The sequence below is a fragment of the Cucurbita moschata genome, unplaced genomic scaffold (genome assembly GCF_002738365.1).
Source record: "Cucurbita moschata cultivar Rifu unplaced genomic scaffold, Cmos_1.0 Cmo_Scf00017, whole genome shotgun sequence".
Lineage (NCBI taxonomy): Eukaryota > Viridiplantae > Streptophyta > Magnoliopsida > Cucurbitales > Cucurbitaceae > Cucurbita > Cucurbita moschata.
Genome location: NW_019268533.1, coordinates 2,533,918 through 2,560,001, shown reverse-complemented (window position 1 = coordinate 2,560,001; position 26,084 = coordinate 2,533,918). Strand labels below are relative to the sequence as shown.

General features: G+C 35.0%; 4 protein-coding genes across 5 annotated transcripts; 1 reads left to right on the top strand and 3 right to left on the bottom strand.

Annotated features, from left to right (window-relative positions):
* Positions 1 to 577: 577 nt before the first annotated feature.
* Positions 578 to 5,554, bottom strand: LOC111455583 (cyclase-associated protein 1-like). 2 transcript variants are annotated; one of them, XM_023097299.1, is made up of 11 exons: positions 5,090 to 5,554; positions 4,620 to 4,788; positions 4,461 to 4,525; positions 3,765 to 4,053; positions 3,496 to 3,652; positions 3,304 to 3,413; positions 3,137 to 3,192; positions 2,981 to 3,037; positions 2,682 to 2,825; positions 1,418 to 1,521; positions 578 to 836 (listed from the first exon to the last, which is right to left on the bottom strand). In XM_023097299.1, exons 1-10 carry the CDS (start codon positions 5,363 to 5,365, stop codon positions 1,435 to 1,437), a joined length of 1,410 nt encoding a protein of 469 aa, XP_022953067.1. In that variant the 5' UTR covers positions 5,366 to 5,554; the 3' UTR covers positions 578 to 836; positions 1,418 to 1,434. The 2 variants fall into 2 exon arrangements, with proteins under 2 accessions (XP_022953067.1, XP_022953068.1); XM_023097300.1 differs by having other exon boundaries at positions 578 to 770.
* Positions 5,555 to 7,891: 2,337 nt separating this feature from the next.
* LOC111455580 (probable receptor-like serine/threonine-protein kinase At4g34500) lies at positions 7,892 to 11,845 on the bottom strand. The gene is made up of 7 exons (XM_023097295.1): positions 11,071 to 11,845; positions 9,771 to 9,875; positions 9,562 to 9,684; positions 9,287 to 9,457; positions 9,075 to 9,204; positions 8,681 to 8,890; positions 7,892 to 8,249 (listed from the first exon to the last, which is right to left on the bottom strand). The coding sequence occupies exons 1-7, from the start codon at positions 11,631 to 11,633 to the stop codon at positions 8,163 to 8,165; spliced, it is 1,389 nt and encodes a 462-aa protein (XP_022953063.1). The 5' UTR covers positions 11,634 to 11,845; the 3' UTR covers positions 7,892 to 8,162.
* A 7,135-nt stretch (positions 11,846 to 18,980) lies between these two features.
* On the top strand, positions 18,981 to 22,397 carry LOC111455240 (BTB/POZ domain-containing protein At3g05675-like). The gene is made up of 2 exons (XM_023096832.1): positions 18,981 to 20,339; positions 21,863 to 22,397. The coding sequence occupies exons 1-2, from the start codon at positions 19,173 to 19,175 to the stop codon at positions 22,130 to 22,132; spliced, it is 1,437 nt and encodes a 478-aa protein (XP_022952600.1). The 5' UTR covers positions 18,981 to 19,172; the 3' UTR covers positions 22,133 to 22,397.
* Positions 22,398 to 24,057: 1,660 nt separating this feature from the next.
* Positions 24,058 to 25,625, bottom strand: LOC111454867 (protein NUCLEAR FUSION DEFECTIVE 6, chloroplastic/mitochondrial-like). The gene is made up of 3 exons (XM_023096337.1): positions 25,412 to 25,625; positions 25,144 to 25,262; positions 24,058 to 24,403 (listed from the first exon to the last, which is right to left on the bottom strand). The coding sequence occupies exons 1-3, from the start codon at positions 25,555 to 25,557 to the stop codon at positions 24,384 to 24,386; spliced, it is 285 nt and encodes a 94-aa protein (XP_022952105.1). The 5' UTR covers positions 25,558 to 25,625; the 3' UTR covers positions 24,058 to 24,383.
* Positions 25,626 to 26,084: the final 459 nt, after the last annotated feature.

The following is a 26,084-nucleotide window of genomic DNA, read 5'->3' as shown; positions in this document are numbered from 1 at the left end:
GATGACCGAGTAGACGAAAAGTAAAATTGTGAAAATTTTATAGATATTATTTAGACCAATTAAGATGTACATTTATTTTCGGTGACTTAGTACCAAAACTTCAAAATAAAAATAAATTTATTTTGTTTTTGTTTTTTTTGTTTTTTAAATTCCCCAATAAAATGTTTGACGATCATACTAAAATCGATGCTACAAAAAGTAACAAAATAAATAAACAATACCCCAACGAGGCTTAGTTAATAATATTTAAACTTGACTATTTTACTATTAGTGAATAGTAAATTCAACCAAAAAAAAAAAAAAGAATATATCAATGTCAAAATGCAATATTTTAGCTTGAAATTAGAGGAATAAAATACCCCAAATCATAAATATTGGTTTAATACCCATAACTAGTTAGGGGAGTAATTGATTTAAATCTAATATTCATATAATAGCTATATCAAATCTCATAATTCGATGAAATATTATTGGAATAAAAATTATAAACTAATTCTAAACAAATTTCAATTAATTCATAAAAATGACAACAAATTTAATATAGATCATTTTCTTGATAGTTTTGAAAATGGTCGTTTCAAAAATGAAGCTTTTCACAAAACAAACAAAGTTTAAGAATACAAATCAAATGACCAGTTATACCAAAATAAAACAAAACAAAGTCTAAAAATACAAATGAAATAATTGAGTCATACCAAACCTTTAGCCTCACATACCATATGAATAATCATTTCGGGTTGGGATGCTCTCAAGTTCTGCATTCTTATTGCCTACATTCAAACTTTTCGTCATAATATGATTCTTGAAACTAAGATAATGGTTCAAATACGCCATCCCTAAAATCATGATAAAAGTTCAGATTAACTAACCGCATGAACAAAACAAAATCCGCATTATAATGTAACATTATAATGCTACGTGTTAGGTCAGTTTTAACGATACATCATGATTAACAAACACAAATTTTCAGCCATAAACCAAGAATGTGTGAATACAAGCAATCAATTTGAAATCTATAAAATCCAACTCTAAATTAACCATGTAACTCAAGTGCTAAAATCTAAACATCAAAATATTTCATTCACGACATAAAAAGCACAACAAAAGAACACCAATTTCACCAACCTACCTGAGGCACTAAAATCTTGTATACGTATTCTACACGCTCTAAAACCAAAATGATGAATGATTAGATACTAATAGAGATTAGTTTAGGCAGGTATAAATTAACTCAGCCATTCATAACAAATAAATAGTAAATAAATTTAAAATAATAATAAAAAAAAAAACAAAAAAACAAGTTATTGGTAGCCGTCGAAATTCATATACAAACAATTATTTCGAGAAAGGCATCAACTGTAAATAATTATAATGATTTATGAAGCAGAGTTAAAAGGCTCAGAGATGTGTTGATCACCAGAAAATTAAACTGAATTAGGCACCAGAGTGAGAAACTGGTGTTGTTTCGATACGACCATCCTTAAGTACATGAAGGAACTGCTGGGGTAAAACATGCTCCACCTGCGAGAATACAAACAATGGAAGTCATCTAAAGGAATATGAATGAATGTTTTACCGTGCCAACTTAAGCACATGTTCAATTGATTAAATCATATATCCTCAAATGTCTGAGGTTCAAATCCCCTCATTCTTTAATTCAAACAAAAAAATCGAAAAGAAAAAAAGAAAAAAGACTTCCACACATTTTAATCTATTAAAAAAAACATGATTCGGAGAAAGTCCCACGTTGACTAATTTAGTGAATGATCATGGGTTTATAAGTAAGATTGGTATAAGGCCTTTTTGGGAAGTCACAAGAAAAGCCACGAGAGCTTATGCTCAAAGTGGACAATATTATATTTTTGTGGGGGTCCATGATTCTTAATATAGTATCAGAGTCATGCACTCAACTTAGTCATGTCAACAAAATCCTCAAATGTCGAACAAAGAAGTTGTGAGCCTTGAAGGTAAGTTGTGAGCCTTGAAGGTAAGTTGTGAGCCTTGAAGGTGTAGTCAAAAGTGATTAAGTGTCGAACAAAGGGTGTACTTTGTTCGAGGACTCCAGTGAAGGAGTTAAGCCTCGATTAAGGGGAGGCTTATAGCGTACTTTGCTCGAGAGGAGGATTGTTGACGATTGTTGGGAGGGAGTCCCAGATTGGCCAATTTAGGGAATAATCTTGGGAATACATCTCCATTGGTATGAGGACAGGAGGATCGTTGACGATTGTTGGGAGGGAGTCCCAGATTGACTAATTAGGGAATAATCATGGGAGTACATTTCCATTGGTACGAGGACTTTTGGAGAAGTCCAAAGCAAAACCATAAGGGTTTATGCTCAAAGTGGATGATACATTGTGGGAGTCCGTGATCCCTAACAGGGGACGTGAACAAAAGTTCTCAAAGTTAATACAAAGAAGACTTTACTTTGGAAGTATGGTCAAAGACATTTAAAATCCCTTCATAAAATGTGACTCTAGACAGTCATAATCAGTGTTCAGGATCCAATTTGTTTTCTAGAAACAGTTGAAAATAAAAGTATTATCAAATGAAACTTCAGCCATCATCTTTCTTTATGAACATGAATGACTAAGGCCGACTTGCCTAAATGAAGGAAAAGAAATAGGGAAGATCTGATTAAAAACAGATACACACAGCAACGTATGTACAAGATAGAGATGTACCCAATCACCATCTGGATCATTTCCTCGCACCAAAACATTGATTTCACTTGATTTGGCCGTCGTTATGGAAGACTTCAGAGAATCGTTACTTAAATATAATTGACAGCCACCCGTATTATCCACCGAAATAGTTGGAGCCGATCCCTAAAATAACCAGAAACTACTTTATTACAAACATATTAAAATTATTTGACTACGGATATCATAATTTTGTTTCCCTTTATTATATGCTTTATGCCTTGAATAATAAATCATCATATGGCCATGCAAAATGGGAGCATATCGTTGGAAAAAGATACCTGGCATTGAATCTCAATGCCGTTGCAGTTTACAATCTCACATGCAGCCACGACATCCTGTTATTTTTTGCCATAAACAAACGAGCCTAAATTAGTTCCTATGAGCTTGACTTCAATGAACAGAAATGGTGTGCGGATTGCTTATTTCACACTTACAGTGAACACAACTCCTGACTTAGTGCATTTGTCAACTGTTATGTTATTGACCTTTCCTGCACATAGTTTTTAGGGATGATGCAAGTAATTTTGAAGTGGCTGCGCAATATCATGCTAGTGATGTCAAATGAGTGGTTGGAGAGAAGAGAGTAAAGTAACGAAATCACCTTGAACCTGAACCACAGAATCTTTACATCCATACATGTATACCGACTGTTTTGCATCACATTCTGATATAACCAAATTTTTGTTTCCAATTTGGTTCTCAATGGCCCACCTGCAAGGATGCAAAATATGAGGTGTACGAATCACAGGGATGTCATTTTCTTCGGTAGGGATGATAATATTAGCAGACATACTTCCGACCCATTTGAAGCTCGAACTTGGGGTTGGGAGCGACAACTGACTTCTTCGACGAAGAAGGCAAATTTCTTCGACCAATTTCACTGGTATTGACAATACCAGTTCTGTCTCCACGGTTTTTCGTCTTCATATCATCAGTAACTTTTCTCAAACCTGTAATGCAACAAAAGTATGTAAAAAGTAGGGCAGTATACCTATAATTGGTATACAAATCAATTGACCCTTTTGCTAAAGAATATAATTCTGTAAACATAATCAATTGTACCTTCAGTGACAGACTTTCCTGAGCTAATTTCTTGAAACACAGCAGCCATTCCTTCTTTTGGACGTGTTGACGCTTGAGAAGTTTCAGTGCTAAAGAGGGGAGCTGAGGGAGGTGGAGGAGCAGGAGCACTTGGGGTAGGAGCTTTCGCTATTTTGCCAGCAGGATTCCAAACTGGTCCCAAAGGATAAAATCTTTTAACATAATCCCTCAAACCTGGCAAGAACAGTTCCTTCACAGCTCTGGCCCACTCGACATGGTTTTGATCTTTGTTTTTAAACTCCACGAGAATCTAAATTGGGATTTAGGAAAACAAAGAATGAATACAGCCTTGGAAATACTTTATCCAACTACTTAGCACAGATGATAAATTCGCAGGGAGCTACAAGCATCAAGACTATCAATTTCAAATGATACATCCACTTCTTAAATTTGCCCTGTTCACCCATCTATTTCTTTACGTTGAATCATGAATTGGCTAAGAGTACAAGGCAGACAAACCATGGAAAAAACATGATAAAAATAAGTCTGCAGATTATAACAAATTCATAAACAAGGTTCAATCTAGCACCTACGAAAGCCATTTTGATCATGTTTGTATTGCTACATATGAAAATTTTTCTTACATATTTACATAGGTTGGTTGGTGTTCCTTCTTATATCATGAATATATCAACTAATGTGCCATGTTGAGTGTACCTTGTTGCTGTAGAACTCAGCCGTTTGCCAAGTTTCCTCAACATGTGCTACAGGCATGCTCATACCTACGAAAAGTATCATCGGGGAATTAGAAGGTTCGAGTGAAACTACACATTTTCATTTCTAATGTAGAAGGAATAACTAAAAACATCGTCACACCAGACTCTTTTCCTGTATACGCAATCCAGGCTAAAGCCGAGAGAGCATCAGCAACAGTCTTCAAATGGTTGAAAAACTCAGTTCTTCTCCCTGCTGTCAATGCGTTTGCCTTCAGAATAACTTCGTTCAGTGGCTTGAAAAATCCAGCCAATCCGGCAAGATCAGGTTTCTGCAACACAGGAAAACATTCGACCAAATAAAGCTATTCGTTCTGAGCGAGAGACGTTGCAAACTTGAGATAGAGACGCTATCTTCCCCCAAACAACTAACACGAGAGCAATACTCCAACATTTGTAAATTAACATTACATTTTGAAGATTCTCAAATTTTTGTTTCATTCGTTTAGCATCCAATCATGATAAAACATCCACGGAAACGAATATACAGGATAAACGACCTCATCGATCAACGAATTCATCAAATCGTCGTTCAAACAGGAAAAAAAAAAACATAAAAAAAAAGCCGATTACCTGCGTTTGTTTGATCGTGACAAGAAGCTCCTTCTCAACGGAAAATGCTTCTTCCACAATCCTCGTGACCTCAAGGACCTGACCTCCTATCTTCTCAGCAGCATCGGACACCTTCCGAACGCAATTCCTCATCAGATCCTCAAAAGCCAAAATCGAAGGCTCCGACGCCGCATCGTCGCCACTTCCCAACGAACGACTGACAGTGGAGGATCCGGTCGACAGTGCCTCAAGCCGGCACACGGCGGATTCAAGGCGTTGAATCAATTTCTCCTCCATATCCGCAACCGCAACCGCAAAACTCAATCTAAGATCAGATCCACGGAGAAATGCAATGAAGATGAAGAAGATGACTATTTCGTTTCAATGATTCGGAATCGAAATCCAGGCTTTAGCTTCGGCTTTTTGTTGTTGTTTCGTTGATTTTCTTTTTTGGCGGTTTCAATGATGAAGAGTTACTACAACTTTGCGCGGGGTCGTTCGTTTTGGTTTCAGAAGGGCAATTCCGGGAGTTTGAAGAATTACACGTGGCAATTTCTCAATTTTTTCAGCACGATTATTCTCAATTTCTAATAATTGCTTGCCACGTGTCGTCTTCGTGATTCAAAAACTTCTTTTCCTTTTTATTTATTTTTTTTAAAGTATCTCGTACATTTAAAGTATCTGTCATTTATGTACGTACCTTTATGAAATTTTAGTTATTAATATAATATATATAGTAGATAAGTATAATTTTTTTAAAATTTTGAAAAAGAAATAACCCGACAACCCAACCCAACTCAAGATTGGGTTGTAAACTCTATTTTGGTTGCTCGGGTAACCAACTCGATCTAAATGTTTCACTAAAAAAATTGATTAGTACTTTTTAATGAAATACTTCATTAGTTTCCTTTAAGACGTGCCAACAAAAATAAATGTTTTGCTCAATAACACTTTTCCAAAAGAAAATATTTGAAGCATTGAATTCACGGTTGAATCAAATTATCACATATTCATTGTTTCCGTTCAATTTAAATGATAACTAAGCTCTCATTTCGCCACGAACTAAGGAAATAAAAGGCTTGTGTGAACAAAGTTTGAACAAAGCGTGAACAAATCTTTCAAAAAGTAAGAAATTTAAGCAAAAATCTAACTCAAAAGGTCAATTTTCTTTGAAGTCTCGTCAATGGCCATTGCCCAAACCCACTACTATCAGATATTATTAACTTTAACCTATTGCATATCGCCGTCAGCCTCACTGTTTTAAACCGCGTCTACTAGGAAGAGGTTTCCACACCCTTATAAGAAATGCTTCGTTCTCCTCTTCAACCGATGTGAGACCTCACAATCCACCCTCCTTGGGGCCAACATCTTCGCTAGCACATTGCCCAGTGTTTGGCTTTGATACCATTTGTAACAGTCAAACTCACCGCTAGCATATATGATTCACTTTGATCCATAACATATTGTCGTCAGTCTCACAATTTTAAAACGTGTCCACTAGGGGGAGGTTTCCACACTCTTATAAGAAATGTTTCGTTCTCTTCTCCAACCAAAATGGGACCTCACATCATCGAAATCTACCTAAGGTCGAGTTTAGGATAAAACAAATTGCATGTGCATATGTCTAAGCAAATTAGGGTGGATTTGGGTGATGGGTATTTATGAACCACAAATAGAGAAAGAAAGAAGGAAAACAACAAACAAGGACGGCTAAACAATGATGAAATCTCCAACTTGAGAGGGAAAACAACATCAAACTAACTCCTAAAAATCCTTACGAATTGGGTAGAAATGTAGCAGATGATGGCCCCATTGTGTTTGTTGAGAAGTGGATTTTGTTGGTGGAACCTATCACCTAGGCGACCACATGCCACGGAAACTAACTAACAAGCAACCATTCAAAATCATATATTCGCAGTTCAGTGTCGGTATAGACTCAGAGAACTATTATGGTTGACGACGACATGCCACGTTTACTGTGATGTCCCACACTGGTTAGGGAGGAGAACAAACCACCATTTATAAGGGTGTGGAAACCTTCCCTTAGCAGACGCGTTTTAAAGCCTTGAGGGGAAGCCCGAAAGGAAAAGCCCAAATAGGAAATCATACATTTGCACTCTAGTGTCAGTATAGACTCAGAGAACTATTATGGTTCACGATGACATGTCACGCTGACTAAACTAATACGCGACGATCGAAAATCATATACTCGCACTCTAGTGTCATTATATGGTTCACGATGATATGTCACGCTAACTAAACTAATAGGCGACGATTCAAAACCATATATTCACACTCTAGTGTCAGTATAGACTTAGAAAACTATTATGGTTCCTGATGACATGCACGCTGACTAAACTAATACACGACGATTGAAAATCATATATTTGCACTCTAACGTCAGTATAGACTCTGAGAACTATTACGGTTCACGATGACATGCCAAGCTAACTAAACTAATAGGCAAGGATTCAAAATCATATATTCGCACTCTAGTGTCAGTATAGACTCAAAGAACTATTATGGTTCACGATGACATGTCACGCTAACTAAACTAATAGGCGGCGATTCAAAATCATATACTCATAGTCTAGCATCAGTATAAACTCAGAGAACTATTTTCGCTTTTAGCGTTCCTTCGTAGATCTAACGAGTAGATCAAAGGTATTGAGCTAGAAGAAAGCGAGCACACCTATCAAAGTTGAAGTTGATGAAACAAAGCAATGACTTCACTAAATGTTGAACAAGTTCACATTGAATTGGAATGAACCTAAGAGTTCTTGAATAAACTTCAAAATTTCACAAACAGAGACGCATGGAGAATTATTGCAAGAAGCCTACAAATTTCATATATAAAAAATAGGACATCCTATATACAAAAGAAACGCTCACTTCTTAAGTTTGTAGAGAACCATAAACACCAATACAACAGCACAAACATTAGGCAAATAATCGATATACACCGCGCTGCCTCGTAATAGATTTTCGAAAACTGATTGGGAAGAAATTATAGTACAAAATAATCTGACCTCTTGGAAGAACTGGCTTCTTTCTTGCAGCAATAAGGTTCATCTCTTTCTTGCTTCCATATCCTCTATATACCAGCATGCTTCATTGGAAGTTTACTCGGCACGTCTAAGCTAGAAGGCTGGTTATCTTTCTCTCGCACGGATCGAAGCTCCTGGAGTAAAACAGATAGGTTCACTCTCTTATTTGAACACATGTTTGAAACTCATACAATCACTTTGTTCTGGAATAGTGATTGATGTCTGAGAACATCAGGCTTGCAATAGTATGATAGAGTATCATTCATATTCCACTAGTACACAACTAACCTACATAACTTTACAATTGAAACCATCATATTCTCCCTTAAGATAACTTTCTGGATTGTATTCAGAAAGGTCTAGCTAAATAACTCGCCATTGAATCGATTAGATTTTACACGAGTCGATAACTTATTCAGATATTTAAAGCATTATCTTCTTTGGGTTCATTGAAACTTTGGAAATCAGGGGGTAGATAGAACAGCTGATGTAGATGAACTAGGATGACGATCAGCACATCTTAAGTCAAATAATTTAAAGAGTATAGGTGGACGACAGTGCTTACCGAACGATAAGGAAAGTCGTCTGCCTCTATCATATGAACGATTTGCCCCATTTTTGGCCTTTTATTGGCATCCAAGTCGATGCAGCGTAGACAAACAAGCAACATTCGCTTTAGAGTTCTTGGGGGGGGTGGAATCTCAATCAACGGATCGACAACCTCTTCGCCACGTCGATTTGCTACCATTCCTTTAAACCAGTCCACCAAGTTCATCTGCAGATACATTCACCAAATGCTTAAGCAAGACAAAAGCCTACTTTCTTTCTGCTTAACAAAAACTTTCCAGTCTTCCCTCTAGCACACGGGAATCATCGTAAATTAAATTGGAAAACTTAAATAGGTATGGAACATGTGAGAAACTTGGCTTAACATGGTGCTTAGAGCGTAACGGTCTTACCTCTCCTGGAGGCCTGGAATAGTCGATTGGGCTTCGGCCAGTAATTATCTCCATAAGTAGAACTCCGAAACTATATACATCACTCCCCTCGTTAAGCATGCCTGTACTTGCATACTCAGGGGAAACATATCTACAGAACAACAAAGTACCTCAGCAAACCAGAATGACTGAAGTTGCAAAACTGGATAGAATCTAGTAACGTAGAAACATACCCAAAGGTCCCCATTACACGAGTAGTTACATAGCTCGCTTCGGGTTGTAAGAGCTTCGCCAGTCCAAAATCAGACACTTTCGCATTCCATTTTCTATCTAAGAGAATGTTGCTAGATTTTATATCACGGTGCACAACTTTCGGTTCTAAACCCTCGTGCAAATAGGCCAAACTGTTATTGAAATGAGTCAATCAGCAACAAAAACACAACCAAAACATAATTACAATCAACTTCCAATACGACCAGATGTTCTATGTCAATGTAAAACAGTTTACCCTTTTGCTGTTCCAAGGGCAATTTTCATCCTAATATCCCATGTTAGAGGGCTAACAGGCCCCACATCACCATGTAACCATTGCTCCAAGTTGCCATTATCAACAAATTCATACACAAGCATCCTAAAATGGCCACAAAATCCCAGATGTTAAATTTATTTTATTGGACTCACGTGTTAACTTTTGAAGGAATTCAAAAAACAATGTACCTCTGTGTTCCTTCTGCACAATAACCCATCAGACCCACCAAGTTCTTGTGCCTTACTTTTCCAATGGCCTCTACTTCAACCTGGAACTCTTTCTCTGCCTGACCCCTGTAAGAAAATTATGAAAACAGTTAAGGGTACGTTTGGTAGCCAATTTGCATTCTATTTTCTGCTATTGGATTCATTGTTTGGGGATGTTTTTAGAACTGTTCTCGATTCTGTTATCCACAAATAGTGCAAATTATGAAAAACATTGTATTGAAAACAAATAATATATAAATATAGCATGATTTCATGCTATAAACTCAATTCATTTTTATTAATTACACAAAATTTTAAACATAAACATAATCACAAGGGATAGTTTATATTTGGCCTAATGTTTAGTGGTAATGTGAGATCCCACATTGATTTGAGAAGGGAACGAAACACTCCTTATAAGGGTGTGGAAATCTCTCCCAAGTAGACGCGTGTTTTAAAACCGTGAGGCTGACGGCGATACGTAACAGGCTAAAGCAGACAATATCTGCTAGACGTGGATTAAGGTGTTACAGGTAACTACAACTAGTTTTATGGTTTAAATTGGGATTCAATTCGTGAACCTATTATCGAACACATATGTAAAACATGAAATGCAACTTTGTTTTCATTGAATCGCTTTATGCAAAATTTTGTTTCTAGATTGCCCACCAAACCGGCCCTAAGACATTAACTTAAAATATAGCAAGCACCATCCAGTAGGCCATATTAGTTTCTGAGAGAGAATCTACCCATAACCAGGAAGAAAAAGAAAAGAAAAAGTAACAATCACAAGCGATATGGTGAAGTTGTGTGATTTGAAATAGAAAAATTTGCTGATAATTCATGAGAATTCATGAGAATTCATGAGAATTCACCATTGGAGTAAAGAACAAAGTGACAAAGGAAGCCCACTACCGACACAGTACCAATAAGTTCGGATCCAAGTTTCTTCAGTCAAAGCAAGAAGTTCATGGGGAAATTTAAAAATGGAAGAAAAATGACGACTAGAGCATGAACACGGCAGCAGAACAGGGAATATAATAAACAAAACAGAGTGATATTCAACGCAGTTTTCCCAGAAAACAAGATACAATAAACAAATATGAAATGGTTGAATCTTTGTAATCCACTATCCACCCACCAAGATGGCAATAAACAATTGAGAATGACAAAAATGACGTGCAATTCTTCTTTTTCGAGTAAATTATAGAGCAAATAATTGCCAAACACAATGCAGAGTTTCTCTGAAATGGCTTACAGCGAATGTCGTGGATTCACTTACTTGTTGTTAAGAAGATTCTTCACGGCAACGACGGAGCCGTCCGGCGAAACGCCTCTGTACACGATGCCGTAGCCTCCTTCTCCGATCACATTCTCTTCCAGAAACCCATTGGTTGCCATTTCGAGTTCCTTCAAGGTGTACCACCGGCCCCACCCTAAGTTCTGATCCTCCACCGGCACATCGCTTCGACCGCCGCCGGACACGTCGATCTCTTGACTCTTCTTACCTACTCCAGTCTCGAACTCAGTTTCCTTCTTATTCTCAACCCTAATGACTTCCCCTTTCTCGCAATCCACACTCCGATCGGACTCATTGATCTCGGCGATCTCCTTGGAGAACAACGGAATTAATCCGGAACTATGCTTCACCCGCATTTTGTGCTTCCTCGAGTCCCTATTTTTACGGATACAGAGGAAGATCAGAGCAGACGCTGCAATCACACATGCAGTAATTATGCCGATCGCGGCGTAGACTTTCAAGTTGGATAGCGAACTCTCGGAAGAACTGGAGGAAGATTCGTCGGAGGGATGAATCTGGGTCGAATTGCTACCGGAAACCGCCATTGTTCCCGGCGAAACGAGGTGAAATGAGAACAAGCAGCAGAAGAGAAGATGGAACGTGGGTTGTTGAGAAAAATATGAAAATTTGCAGGAAAAATGAATTTGGAGAAGAAGAAGAAGAAGGGAGTTGAAAGATTGAGAAATGCGGATTCAACGGATATGAAGATCAAAAAGAAAAAAAGAAAAAAAAAAGTGACAGAGGAGAAGACGAAAAGAGAAGGAACGTTGTTGAGTTTTGGGGTACGAGAAAGTGAATTATTACGGAATTGCCACTGAATAGCGACGGTGGCAACGGCCATGAGGAGGGCTGTGGGACATGAATTGACCACCTTGTAAATCACATTTACCCTAGTAGATATTGTCTTTTTGGACTTAACTTTTTAGTTTTTTCGTAATGGTTTTAAAAAACATCTATTACGGAGAGGTTGTCACACCCTTATAAATGGTATTTCGTTCTCCTTCCTTCCTTAGAAGTCCAACGTCCTCGCTCGCACTTGTTCCTTTCTCCAATTGATGTGGTACCCCCACCAAATCGATCTTCCTTCGGTGCCAGCGTCCTCGCTGACTGCCACATCGCCTCATGTCTACTCCCTTCAGTGCTCAGCCTCCTCGCTAACGCATCTTTGGTGTCTGGCTCTAATATTATTTGTAACAGTCCAAGCCCACCACTAGTAGGTATTGTCCTCTTTAGAATTTCCCTCAATTTTCGAAACACGTCTGTTACGAACAGGTCTCTACGCCCTTAGGGTGGTTCGCTCTCCTCCCCAACCGATGTGAAATCTCACCTAAAATTATAGGATTTCATTAAACACAAACTTAAAAATTTATAGATTTATCAGATATTTTTTATTATTTTGACAAATTCGATTAAAATAATTATTTAATAAGTTAAAATTTTGTAAAACTATACTTAAAAATAATTATTTTATTTTATTTTATTTTTTCAAGGAAGATAAATGAATTTTTTAATTGAATAAAAAAAACAAAAAAAAAAAACAAATGTATGTAGAATTTTTACCTATCTTAAACTTTTATAAAAATATAATAATAATAATGATTGTTCCCAAAATGCCCATCATAAAAATATATTCCCTATGGTATAAAGTAAAGATGCTAATGATGTTACCTATGGTTGGATTTTCAAAAATAAAGCATAATCTTATGATTCTCTTTTATTATAATTACCGTTCTTCATCCTAAAAATTTGCTTCATTATTTTTATTTTTCTAACGGCTTAAAAACGAAAAAAAAAATTTTAATAAAAAAATAAAAAAAAATTAATTAATCGGAACAGAGAAGCAACAATCTGAATAAGATAATCATCGTCACCCGTTCAAACCAAAAAAACGTTGAAACAGGGGGAATTTAATCTGTAATTTAAAATTATATATAATTTTATTAAAGTTATATAAATAATTTTATAGTCATTATTAATAAACTTTATGTTATAAATAAAGGTTGACTATTATTATAGATTCGTTGACTTTGTTAGCCAAGATGGAGAATAATTTGTGGGGATAGGGCACATTTAATTTTGAGTTAATTTGAGAATTTGTTAAAATTTATATATAACTAAATGTTTTTAATGGAGGCCATTAAATACTACTAACTTATTTGGTAGCATTAATGTTACTAAATTTAAATCACATTAAATATATATATATTATTTTGCTCATATTTTTTTTTAGATTAATTTATAATTTCAATCTTTAGATATTTGAAGCCAAACGTGATTTTAATGTGACGTGTTACATTTAAGTACGGTAGAGGTCAAATATCGTTTTGACTTTTAAGTATGGTACATTCAATATTTTTTTTTTTTACTTTTAATTTTTTTAAAAAAAAGCGGATCGGGTGAGAGTATGTTTTTTTTTTATTTTTTAAGAAAGACGTGCAATAATCTTAGTATAGTATCTAGTGAACATAGTAACCGCCCAAAATAAGAATAAGTTTTTCTGAACGTTCTAGTGGCACTCATTTAAAAAAAAAAAAAAATTATCTACCGGTGTGGAAAATGACTAAAAAATAGTCCAAGAACGAAACTATTTCATAGTTTTTTTTTTTTTTTTTTATTATTATTTACAAAATATGTGGGTCTAATGTCACGGTCGTACATTTTTAACCGGGCGGTCGTATAATATCTAGTGAATATAGTAACAGATCAAAACGAGAAATAAGTTGTTCTGAACATTCTGACGGCACTTATTTAAAAAACGAAAAAAAAATTCATTAATAGTACCCATGTGGAAAATGACTAAAAAATAGCGGAAGAACGAAACTATTTTATAATTTTTTTTTTTTACAAAATGTGTGTCTAATGCCACGGTCGTACATTTTTAACCATGTGGTCGTACAATATCTAGTGAATATAGTAATAGATCAAAACGAGAAATAAGTTGTTCTGAACATTCGGATAACACTCATTTAAAAAACGACCAAAAAAAAAATCATCGATAGTACCCGTGTGGAAAATGACTAAAAAATAGTCCAAGAACGAAACTATTCCATAGTATTTTCTTCTTTTTTTTTTTTACAAAATATGTGTCGTTAACCGTGGGGTGTCGTGATCTTAATACGCTTATGTCAATTTTTAAGGGGAATCGAAGCTCAAAGTCATCGTCCTCAATGACTTTCTCGAGGACACAATCTGCGTTGGATTGTGACATCCAACCTAGTAGTTTTGAAAATGAATGCATTAAAACGAGATATTTTTTTTTCAAACACACCCGATTTTCTCTTTTACCTAATTTCATTATCAAACTCACCTACTGTATTATTTAATAATAATAATAATAATTTGGAGTTAAATAAATAAAATATTGATTAATGTTCAATTAATGAGCCAAATTTGGTAAGACCTAGTTTATAATAAGATTTGTGGTTTATTTGGTCTATTAGTTATTTGTCGTCTTGTTGTCTCCATCTGATTCTCCCTAACGTCGATTTTTTACCTCACGTTGTCAGTTTACTCTAACTCCATTTTCGACTTTTTCAACTATCCTTAATCCCGACCTTAACGTTAACGGATTCCGTTAACCAGCATTACATTTACACCCTTTTCAAAACATAATAATAATAATATTTTTGTTTTATACTTTTAAATTGAACTATATATATATAAACATTTTTTTAATTAATCTGATATAAATTTGAATTTTACGTATAATTCTAAACTTTTAATTTTATCGAGTAAATGTGTAATTTTTTTTTTTTAAAATATCAAAATATTAGGACTAGATTGGGTGAATTAAAATTTAGGACCCAAATATATATATATATATATATATATATATATATATATATATATTATATTTAAAAATTAAATTATTTTAAATGTTCAAAAATCTAAAATTCAAATTCGAAAGGCGATTTTGAAAATGCCGTTGGAATTGGTTAAAAATTACGGAAAGAATTACCGAAAATAGATAAAAAGAAAAATAATAATAAAAAAAAGGAACCGGGTAATTATGTTTTGGGTGTGGTTGGTCGGGCCCAAAGCACTAGGCTACGGCTTCCCACAAAACCACATCATGTCAATTAAATCCTTCTTTTTTTTCTTTTTTTTTTTAATATAAAAAAAAAAAGGTTAAAAATATATTTTTTATTTATGAACTTTTTGTGAAAATAATAATTTTATCGTATACTTTTTAAAATTCGTAACAATTTAGCGGTTAAACTTTAATATATATAATTTAGTTTCTATGGTTCAAAATTTGTAACAACTTCTTTTACTGCGGTAAAAAAATATTTTTGTTTGGACCGTCAATGATATGATTTATAAATATATTTAGTCTATAATCATTTTAAACCTCATTTATTTTCTTGGGTTTTGAGAGGTACAATGATGTTTTTTTAGTTCAACAATATGTATGATTAGGGATAGGAATTGTAGAAGTGCCCAAGTAAACCGAAAATTGAAACCGAATCAGGTTGAATAAAACCTGATGGCACACCATGACATATTCATCTAGGGCATAACTGTAACACGACCAACTTGTTAATACCAATGCAGACTTCATCTATCTAGATAGTTTAATACGGTTAACCGACAACCCTTTAATAGTCCTCACAATGTATATGATAACATAATCAAAAGGAGAGGACCGTGTCCACTTGTCAGTTACATAGATGCTATGTGGTCCCTTACCCCTCAAGACAAGTTTAGTATTAGCGATCAGTTAGCTAACCACTAATAGACCCCTCGTATTAACTTATTTTGGAGGGTCGTAATCTTATAATTACGATCAGGGTATTATAGTGTGCATAACTAAGTATAAACATGCTAAATTACATTAACAATCAACAAGTCAACAAAAACCGAGTAACCAAATAGAAACGTGCAGCTGATAGAGTCCCTCAAACAAGAGTCCATTTATAATTCAGTTACTACCTATAGAGTGTCGAATGCTTTAAATTCAATAAAAATTTATACTGTGCTTAAACTATAAGCCAAACTTGATGAAATTAGACCGACCGACTAAGGTATTTCCGTCTTTTATCCATTTAACGAGTCATAAAACCTCAAAATCGACATATTAATTAATTAACTAACTTAATGTTACGAGAATGCCCTTCCCCTTTTCCCTTATTTTTCTCTCTTTTTTCTAATTCCCCTTTTAATTCTTCTTTTTTTCTTTTTCTTTTACTTGTTTTCTATTTTCCTTTATTTCCTTTTATTTTCTATTTTTTCCTTTTCCTCTCTTTATATATATATATATATATATATATCATTTTCCAAATTCCCTTCTTAATTTCTCCAAAAAAAAAAAAATAATAATAATAATAATAATAAATATTTTTTTTACATTATTTCATCATCAATTATTTAATATATGGATGACGTGGCTTAAAATATAAATATGAATGGGAGTATCACTTTAACCTACTTAACTAATTAAATATTTATTCTAAATATCAAATATTTAAATTTAAACTAATTATTTGAGCGTGTTTTTAAAATTTTAAAAATAATTTAAAAAACTTTTTAATATATATATATACACCAAAATTATTATTTTTTAGATTAAAATATTTAAATCAATAAAAAAACAAATCTTTAACCTTTTGAGGCATATTCAATATAAAAAATTTAATTAAACAATATTTATTAATTAGAAATTAGAAATTAATGAAAAATATTTATCAAATGAAACGAGAAAAGTGCTTATTTTGTTCATTCTACCAAATAATATATTTTTTATATATAAAAAATATTTCTTTTTAATTTTCCATAATATTATAAATTACATGAATTTTTTAAAACAAAATTATTAATTAAATACTCAAGGCAACCTTGTAAGCTCACCACCAACTTGGACATTTGAAGATGGGCTTGGCCCATTAGACTCCATGTTTCCATTCAGCCCAACTCAGCCAGTGGGTTTGGCCCATTAACTCACATCATTTTTACACATTTTTAATAAATAAATAAATTAAATCACAATGAAAATGTCAATTTTTACCATTTGTTTAAATTTACCAATACCCGTAAAATTGAAACCTTGAGTACTTAAAATCGACCCACGAGTAAATCTAACACTTAGATGGAAGAATACATGAATATATCGACACTATATCGATCAAATTATGCAAGTATGGTAAAATAAAATTGGTAAAAATTATTAATTACTACTCTCACTGGAAAACGGTCATTCACGAATTAACCAAGCTCGATTTGGAATAATCTTTTATCGAGCGACTTCTTAGAGAAGTGATGACAAAACATAACTAGAAAGACGTTTGCTCGAGTCGAATAAGCAGGTTATGTAGAAGTCGTTTAATAGTAAAAAAAGCTTAGTAAAAAAATTAATTACACTAAAATTTTATTTTTTTGGAAAAATAATTTAAAGGTAAGTTGGAAATTAAAAATTATTCAATTTAAGGTCAAATCAGTTGTTATTTTAATATTATATGTTTTTGTTGATAAGATTGGATTGGATAAGGTTACCATTTATGGAGCATCTGTGATTCTGTTCTGTATCATATCATTAAAAAAAGGAAAATAAATAAATAAATAAATAAGACACATAAATAAATAATGATTTGTTGGTCTGATGCTTATCTGGATCACTGCATCTAGATATTTTATAATAATAATAATTAAAAGAAAGTGAAAATATTTAATCTTTTTTTATTACAGCCTGAAATTAAAATAAATAATTAAACTTTGAATTTTTTATTTATTTATTTTTTAATATTTAATGAACTGATTTATTATGATTTATAAACTTCAAATTTTTATTGTGGCCAGAAGTTTATTAAACATGTTGCACGGGAGGTCAGATGTTCAAATAAACATAATATTAGGATATTACGAGCTCATTAGACATGTTACATAGGTCGAAGGTTCAAATAAATACAGTATTATAACTTTATGGGTTTATTAAACATGTTGCACGGGAGGACAGAGATTCAAATTAACACCATATTAGGAGATTACGAGCTCATAAGACATGCTACATAGGTCGAAGGTTCAAATAAATAATGTATTATAACTTTATGGGTTTATTGAACATGTTGCACGGGAGGTCGGAGGCTCAAATAAACACGATATTAGGAGATTACGAGCTCATTAGACATACTATATAGGTCGACGGTTCAAATATATACAGTATTATATCTTTATGGGTTTATTAAACACGCTACATGAGAGGTCGGAGGTTCAAATAAACACAATATTAAGAGATTACGAGCTCATTAGACATGCTACATAGGTCAAAGGTTCAAATAAATACTGTATTATAACTTTATGGGTTTATTAAACACGTTGCACGGGAGGTCGGAGGTTCAAATAAACACAATAGTAGGATATTACGAGCTCATTAGACGTACTATAGAGGTGGTCGGTTCAAATAAACACAACAGAACTTTATGAGCTCATTAGACACGTTGCATCAACAGAGGCCAGAGGTTCAAATAAACAGAACACTTTATAGGCTCATTAGACACACTACACTGGCCGAAGGTTCAAATGAACACAATACTATATGAGCTCATTAGACAGGCTAGATTGATAGAGGTCGAAGGTTCAAACAAACACAACATTATAATCATATGAGCTCATTAGACAAGCTGCATCAACCGAGGTCGGAAGTTCAAATAGACACAACATTATAGTTATACGAGCACTTTAGACACGCTGCATCGACAAGGGTCGGAGGTTCAAATACACACAACAATGTAATTATATGAGCTCTTTAGACACGCTACATCGACCTAGGTCAAGGGTTCAAATAAGCACAACGGTGTAATTATAGGAGCTCTTTAGCCCTGATAAAAAAGAATTAAATAAAAAAACAAAAACAAAAACAAAAAAGAAAATTGAAAACAGATTTGGATATAAATACCCCAAAAGGGATCAAAGACTGCGGTGAGTTTCCAATTTCCCATTTTTTCCTTTCAAGGTTTAATGGAAGGACCAAATCTAGAACGATCTCCAATTCTTTCTCAGGTGATGCATTCTTCATCTTCCTTTCTTTGCAGTTGATTTTGCAGCGTTGATTCGCAAGCAAACTGTATATTCCGCCGGCGATTTGCTTGGAAATGACCGTCGGATCTTCGAGGAAGAGGCAGTACGTTCAACACTCTGCCTCCACCAGCCGTCACTCCTCTGTTCTTGCCGCCGCCGCCGACTGTTTTCCTTTATCAGATAAGTCCTCAACCGAAGTCTCGAAAAAGCCCCATACTCTCCCTCGTACTTCATCATTCTCCTCCATCGCCGCCTTCAACGACGCCTCTACTGCTGATATTGTCCTCCGTCTATATTTGGAGGTTGCTCCTTTTGATTCGTCTGGTTCTGAGTCTCCGGCGTCCTCCGATGTCCAGATTTATCTTCATTCCTGTGTTATTCGCCGATCGAAGTACTTTTCTGCTCTATTGTCGGACCGATGGCAGCCTAAGAAGGACAATGATTCAGATCCTTTGAGGTTGAGTTTCAGTGTTCCAGCGGCGCAGGGCTCAATGGATAGTCATTTGGCTGTTCTTGAGCTTCTTTACGTTGATGATATGTCGGAATCCATTGATAGTACGAAAGCTGCGTTGGATCTCCTCCCCGTTGCGCTTAAATTTCTTTTTGAGGATTGTGTTAAGTCCTGTGTTCGATTTCTGGAGGCCGTGCCGTGGACCGATGAGGAGGAAAAGAGAGTGATGGGATTGATTCCATTTCTGCAAGAGGAAGAATCGAGTGAGCTTCTTGCTAGGGTTTCGCCGGGCCGAAATGATTCTTGCGACGAAATGTTGCAGGGACTGATTTTGGCTGCTATTCATAATTATCCCAATATGGCTTTCGTGAAGGCATTCGTGGCGAAGCTTTTGAAGGATTTTTCATCAAGGGAGTCCGCGAAGAGAGTGCTGAAGAGGGCATTCGAGATGAGCTTGAAGGTCGTGAAAGAGTCTTTGGAGGAATATTCAAGCCCAAATTTTAGAGGAGATCATAACGAGACGGAGGCCATTCAAAGGCTCAATTTGCACACTGCAATGACAAATGCTAAGCATTTGTCGTGGGTGGTTGAGAGGATGATAGAATTGAGGGTGGCTGATGTTGCCGTGGATGAATGGAGTGAACAGGCTTCTTTCACTGCAGATTTACAACGAGCATTTCGAGACGATGGGTGGAGGGGCATTGTGCCAGGGTTTCCTTCAGTTCTTTTGCGATGTACCTCCAAGCTTGCCAATGCGGTTGCTGCTGGTAGCATTTTGGCCACCAAACAGGTACTAATCACTTTGCACGAGTAAAATGCTTTTGTTTTAAGTTGAGTTTTTTTGTATTCATGTGCTGTCTGTGTGATTTTTTGAAAGATGTCAAAGTTCTATTTTGGTGTTAATCTGATTGTCTGAATACATTGTGGGTAGGATTTTGTTTTCATATTTTGGAATTGCAATTGAAGCTGACAGATCAAATTTTCGTTGTCTGAAGCTTGTCTGTTGATGATGTAGAGCATATCTTGTGCTTTTAGCTCTTTTTCTATAGTTTCTTTGGAGTCTTTTCATGATTCTTTATATAGTTCTTGTTTTATCTTTGAGTCTTGTGAAGTTCTTGTACTTTAGTCTTTAGTTTACGTTATGGTTACTTTTATTTACTCACTTACCCAATTGGTCATTTTAAGTTGGGATTAGTTCTGTCTTTGGCTGGTTTGTGGCATTTAGAAGCTGGTTGCCTGGTACCTAGGCTGTCTTTTGGAAATTGATTGAATCAATATTGAGATTCATGTTCTGAATCACACCAGTTAAATTATGCAACTAATTGGACCCACCATTTTTTCTTTTACTAACTTTTTGTGTGAGATCCCACATCGGTTGGAGAGGGAAACGAAACATTTTTTATAAGGGCGTGGAAACCTCTCCCAGGGAAAGCCCAAAGAGGACAATATTTGTTAGCGGTGGGCTTGGATTGTTACAAATGGTATCAGAGCCAAACACCGGGTGGTGTGCCAGTGAGAACACTGAGTCTGAAAAGGGTGGACATCGGGCGGTATACCAGTAAGGACATTGGGTCCCGAAGGCAGGTAGATTGTGAGATCCCACATCGATTGGAGAGAGGAACGAGTGCTAGTGAGGATGTTGGACCCTGAAGGGGGTGGATGGTGAGATCCAACATTAGTTGAAAAGGGGAGTGAAACATTCTTTATAAGGGCGTGGAAATCTCTCCTCAGTAAATGGGTTTTAAAAACCTCGAGAGAAAGCTGGAAGGGAAAACTCAAAGAGAACAATATCTTGGGCTGTGTTGCTAGAGATTTATTTCTGATGTGTTTACTGTTGAAAGATCGAGAGTAATGTGTTAGTGTAGAGGCAGATTTGAGAAGTAAAAGATCCCTTTTCTATATTTATTATAAGAAACCAGATTATCATGAAGATGATGGAAAGAACAAAATCAGGCGATACAATTAGTCACAGTATCCTTTCTTGTAGTCTTTTGGATTTTTGTAAATATTAGTTGATTCATTATGTTCTCTCTTTGGTTTAATTAGAAGATAGGCTCTTATTCAAACCTCTGTCTTTGACCCCTAACTGTTCCTTGTTAGTATAAAGATTTCTTCACTTTTGTTCCTTGATGGGTTGCTTTGCCTTGTCTTCGAAGTCGATCCATTAAATGGTTGATTACAGAAGTAGAGTTTTATCGACCCAAGTAACCACTGTTGGGACATTTTTGCTTGATTAGAAAACTGATTCGGGTTGAAATCCCATCCTAACTAAGGATTCTTGTGGTTCCTGGTTCTCCTGTTCCAACTTCTCAGGTTAGGAAGAAGTTCGTAAAGCATTGGCTTCCGGTTCTGCTTGTCAGCAAAGACCATTCACCTTTACTCTCCAGCAACAAGAACCTATGTATAGAGCTGGAGGAAACATTCCTGAGAATCATTTCCACACTTCCCTTGTCAGATGCACAGGAGTTGTTGCAGCAGTGTCTTAGCTTCACCAGAAACGTCGACGATTGCCCTCACCTGTTCAAAGCGTTTAACACCTGGTTTCGACGTGCAACACACCCGCCCCAGCTCGAGAAACTTTGATGGAAAAAGGAACTGTGAGGTGATTTCTTCCCATCTCATCACTGTTGTGCATATACGAAGTGGAAATTAAAAGCCTGTATATAAACCTCAGAAAAGATTTCCTTCTGCAACAGAAGTGGAAACTTCTTTTTTCTCTTTCTTTTTGGTGATGTAATTAGTAGTTAAGAAGCTGGTAATTATGTAGATTGTTTGGCATCTTTGTCTCCTAGTTTGAGCATTGTACAAATCATCTTGGGCAATAATTTCAGAACAGAGTTTTCCAATATTGTTATTTGTTACTACCACGGATTGTTACCTGTTCACTGCAGTGATACATAACGAAATCTTACTGTGTCGGATAGAGAGGCGGGGGAGGTACATGTACATTTACCTACCCGATCTAAGAGAAGGTATATTGAAAAACCTCATCTATGTCAATACCTTCACTAAAAAAAGAGAAGGGTAAATAGTGATTTTCCCTTTTGGTTTTTTGAATAAACTCAACTCAACTTGCACTGTATCGTTGCTGATATTCCAATACAAAAACGTCGAGATATTTGTGATTTGGTTTTTGGTTAAACATGAGATCGATTTCAACTTTCTATCAATTTATTTATATTAGACTAAATTATGAAAAAACATGAATTTTCTTGCTTTGTCTTCATAACACTTGAATTGTACGACAATAATTTAAAACGACACAACAATTATAATTTCAACTCAAAGACACCGTTTCTTAGATTACAATTTTCGTTTAACATTATAACAGGTGTGCATAGAGTTCGTAGATATTTACAAGACGTCAAGGGTAATATTGTAGTTTAAAGTGGTGGCGTTGTGTTAACTCTGCAGGTAATCTTACAGGCTTTAAGTCATCTTTGTCTATTTTAGAAGAGATAAAAACAGAGCTCATTGGTTTCTACATTGCGTTGAGGCCATAAGATATCAATAAAGACCCTTTACTTTCAATGTTTTGTATGTCAACTAATCTCTCTCGGTCTAAGACTATCAATAACAAACATCATAATCATAAAATCTCAAACAAATATGACAGACAGATTCGATAAATTCGAACATCAAAACTAACTTACAAAAGAAAAAAAAAAAACAAAAAAACGACCAAATTGATCAAACTAACTAAAACAGCCAGAACGTTTTCAGGTGTAAAAACAAACCAACTGATACTGAACATCGAATATCGACCAACTGATACTGATTGGTCCAACCAATCAAAATTCAAAGTTTTCATTTCAATGATTTCCTTTGTTAACGTTTATTTTTACTTACCCTTGCATCTCGCAACTAATTTCCATCTCCTAATCCATTGCATAACATTTCAGATGGGAAAAACTATTCAATTGCAAACACTTCCTATCCTATTAGCCAAATTCCATCTTGCAACTACTTCCCTCTCACACTTCATCATACAAACTCCTAGTCTAACACATGAGCACAAGTATTATGAGATCCAGGGAAACAAAAATTCCTTATAAGGGTGTGGAAACCTCTCCCTAATAGACACATTTTAAAAACCTTGAGAGGAAGTCCAAAGAGGACAATATCTGCTAGCGGTGGGCTTGAGCTAAGTATGCAGCCTCATGCCTTAAAGAAATTTGAAAAAAAACCCATTACACTGATTTCAATAGGGATGGGGGCGAAGTCTTTCTCTAACTTGGACTTGTCTAATTCCAAATCCAAGTAGGGCTCTGAAACAGATTTTCATTGATGATGTTGGAAAAAAAACCACTGAAAGAATAGATCCATCTATCTTTGGCTAAGATCATTCTATTCTAATCTTATAGCACCCTATATATCCTAATCTAACAAACGTTCAAAGGATAAAGAACGCCTGAAAAATGATAATCTACCCAGTTACAACAGAATTATGAAGTTTCAATTCAGCACAATGTAGTAAAAGTATTGGACATCAGCCCAAGACCCCATACTTAGAGAATAGAGAAGATCAATTGCATGGTATTGAACAAAGTCAAGAGCAACAAAGAGACGCCTAACGAAAATCCAATCTCTCGGGGGTTGTGGTCAGAGGCTCAAAACAATAGCTCTCTGCATATCCAGAAAATGTGGCCGCATTGCATTATACAATGATCAAAACTAAACAACAATTGTCTAAATGATTCTTTCATGTGATAAAGGTATCTTGCAAAGATACGTTGAAAAGATGAAAAACCTTGCAAGTCCTACGGAAGGTCGTTTCAGCTACCAGTCACTAAGCTGTTTTATCAATTACAATTTGTCTTCACCGACTGTTATGTCACAAAGGCGTAGCAAATCCTAAAAGAGAAGGTAAAACAATGAAGTTAGGAAATGAACTTGATATGATATACAAGAGACATATGGTTGACCATTCAAGATGAAAGTTATGAAGTATCATTTCTTGATTGCAATTCATAGACCGAAGTGTACATACACAAAAGATGCTATCTTAGCCAGTAACCAATGGGTCATTTGGTAACAATTTTGTTTTGCATTGTTCACTTTTTATAGTGTAAAATCTTTTTTCGGTGATTCTTATGTTCTTGGTTTTTGAAATTTGGCCAACATTTGGAAAGGATTTTCTGCCAACATGTAAAAAAAACTAAATAAAGCAGCTGGTAAGCTATCTTATTTTTCAAAAATAACAAAAATTCAAAAACAAAATCCTTCTCAGACTGGGATGAACTTAGAATGGAATGGAGTCCAAGAAAAAAGGCGTTCAGAGTTCAAGGAAATCAAACTGAAAGCACATTACATGTTATACAGATGTAGGAAGTTCATTTCCCAACTTCTTTTACTTCGTTTACATCAAATATGGAAGTTGAGAGATAAGTTTGGGAAATAGAATCAATTTTAGAGGAGCTTCAACTAAACTTTTGCAGTGTATCGAGAGTCAAACAGATAGTAAGAAGATTGGATGCAATAACAAAGCAAAAACCAAATCATATGAACAAAAAACCTCTCCCTACGCAGATTATACTCACGTTTATAAGGGCAACGCAATTAAAGAAATGAAAAAGAAAAGAAAAGAAAACAACCTTCAGAAAGCCAGCTCCAGCAATGCGAGTCGACGGCAATTTTGGACTTAAGCCGAGCTGAGGCGACGGCACTGTGGAGTGGCATCAGAGAGTCCACAGAAGCCAAAGATGAAGCAATCCTGAAGAAAAACAAAGAACGAACAGTGAAATTGGAAGCAAATCAAGTATATTCAGGATCAAAAAAGTCCAAAAACACTAAGAATTAATAAAGATCGCAAAGAAATTCCGGCACGTAAACGACTGATTGAAATTACAAACTTTGAAGTACCTGGAAACGGAAATGAAGCCCCTGGAGGAAGAAGAAACAGGCACTGGTTTTAGGGTTACATGAGCCAGTGTTCTGGTACGGCCGGCCATAGACCTCGAACCCCCCGCCGCCGCCGCCGCTAGAAGTGATCGGCAAATGGAAGCCATTTCTGATCTTCAAATGGAGGCTTCGACACAGGCGCGGGTTTGGGAACTAGCTTTATAGTCAGCATCTTCCTGCCTTTTCTTTTCAAGATATTTCAAGTAAAATTTTAATTATTTAATAAGTAATAAAAATTGTAATAATTTTATATTTAATAGAGTTATTTATAAATTTATTTTTCAAAAATTACATTAAAATTTATATCTAATTAAAATATAAAATTCAATTTTATATTTAAATATATGAATTTTTATTATATAATGAGATAAGTGTGGGAATTTTTTACTTTTTATTTTATTTTTCTAATTTATTAATTATTTTTAATTAAAAAATAAATTAAAGTAAAAAACTCAAGCATAACTCAACCATAATTGACATGTACACAGTCTCTTTAATTTAATTATAAAAAATTAATAAATAGAAATAAAATTACCACAAAAAAAATGAAACAAGACCAAAAAATTCAAAATTTAATTATAAAAGTATAAAATAAAATTGAAATCTAAATACTAAATAGAAATAAAATCCAAAA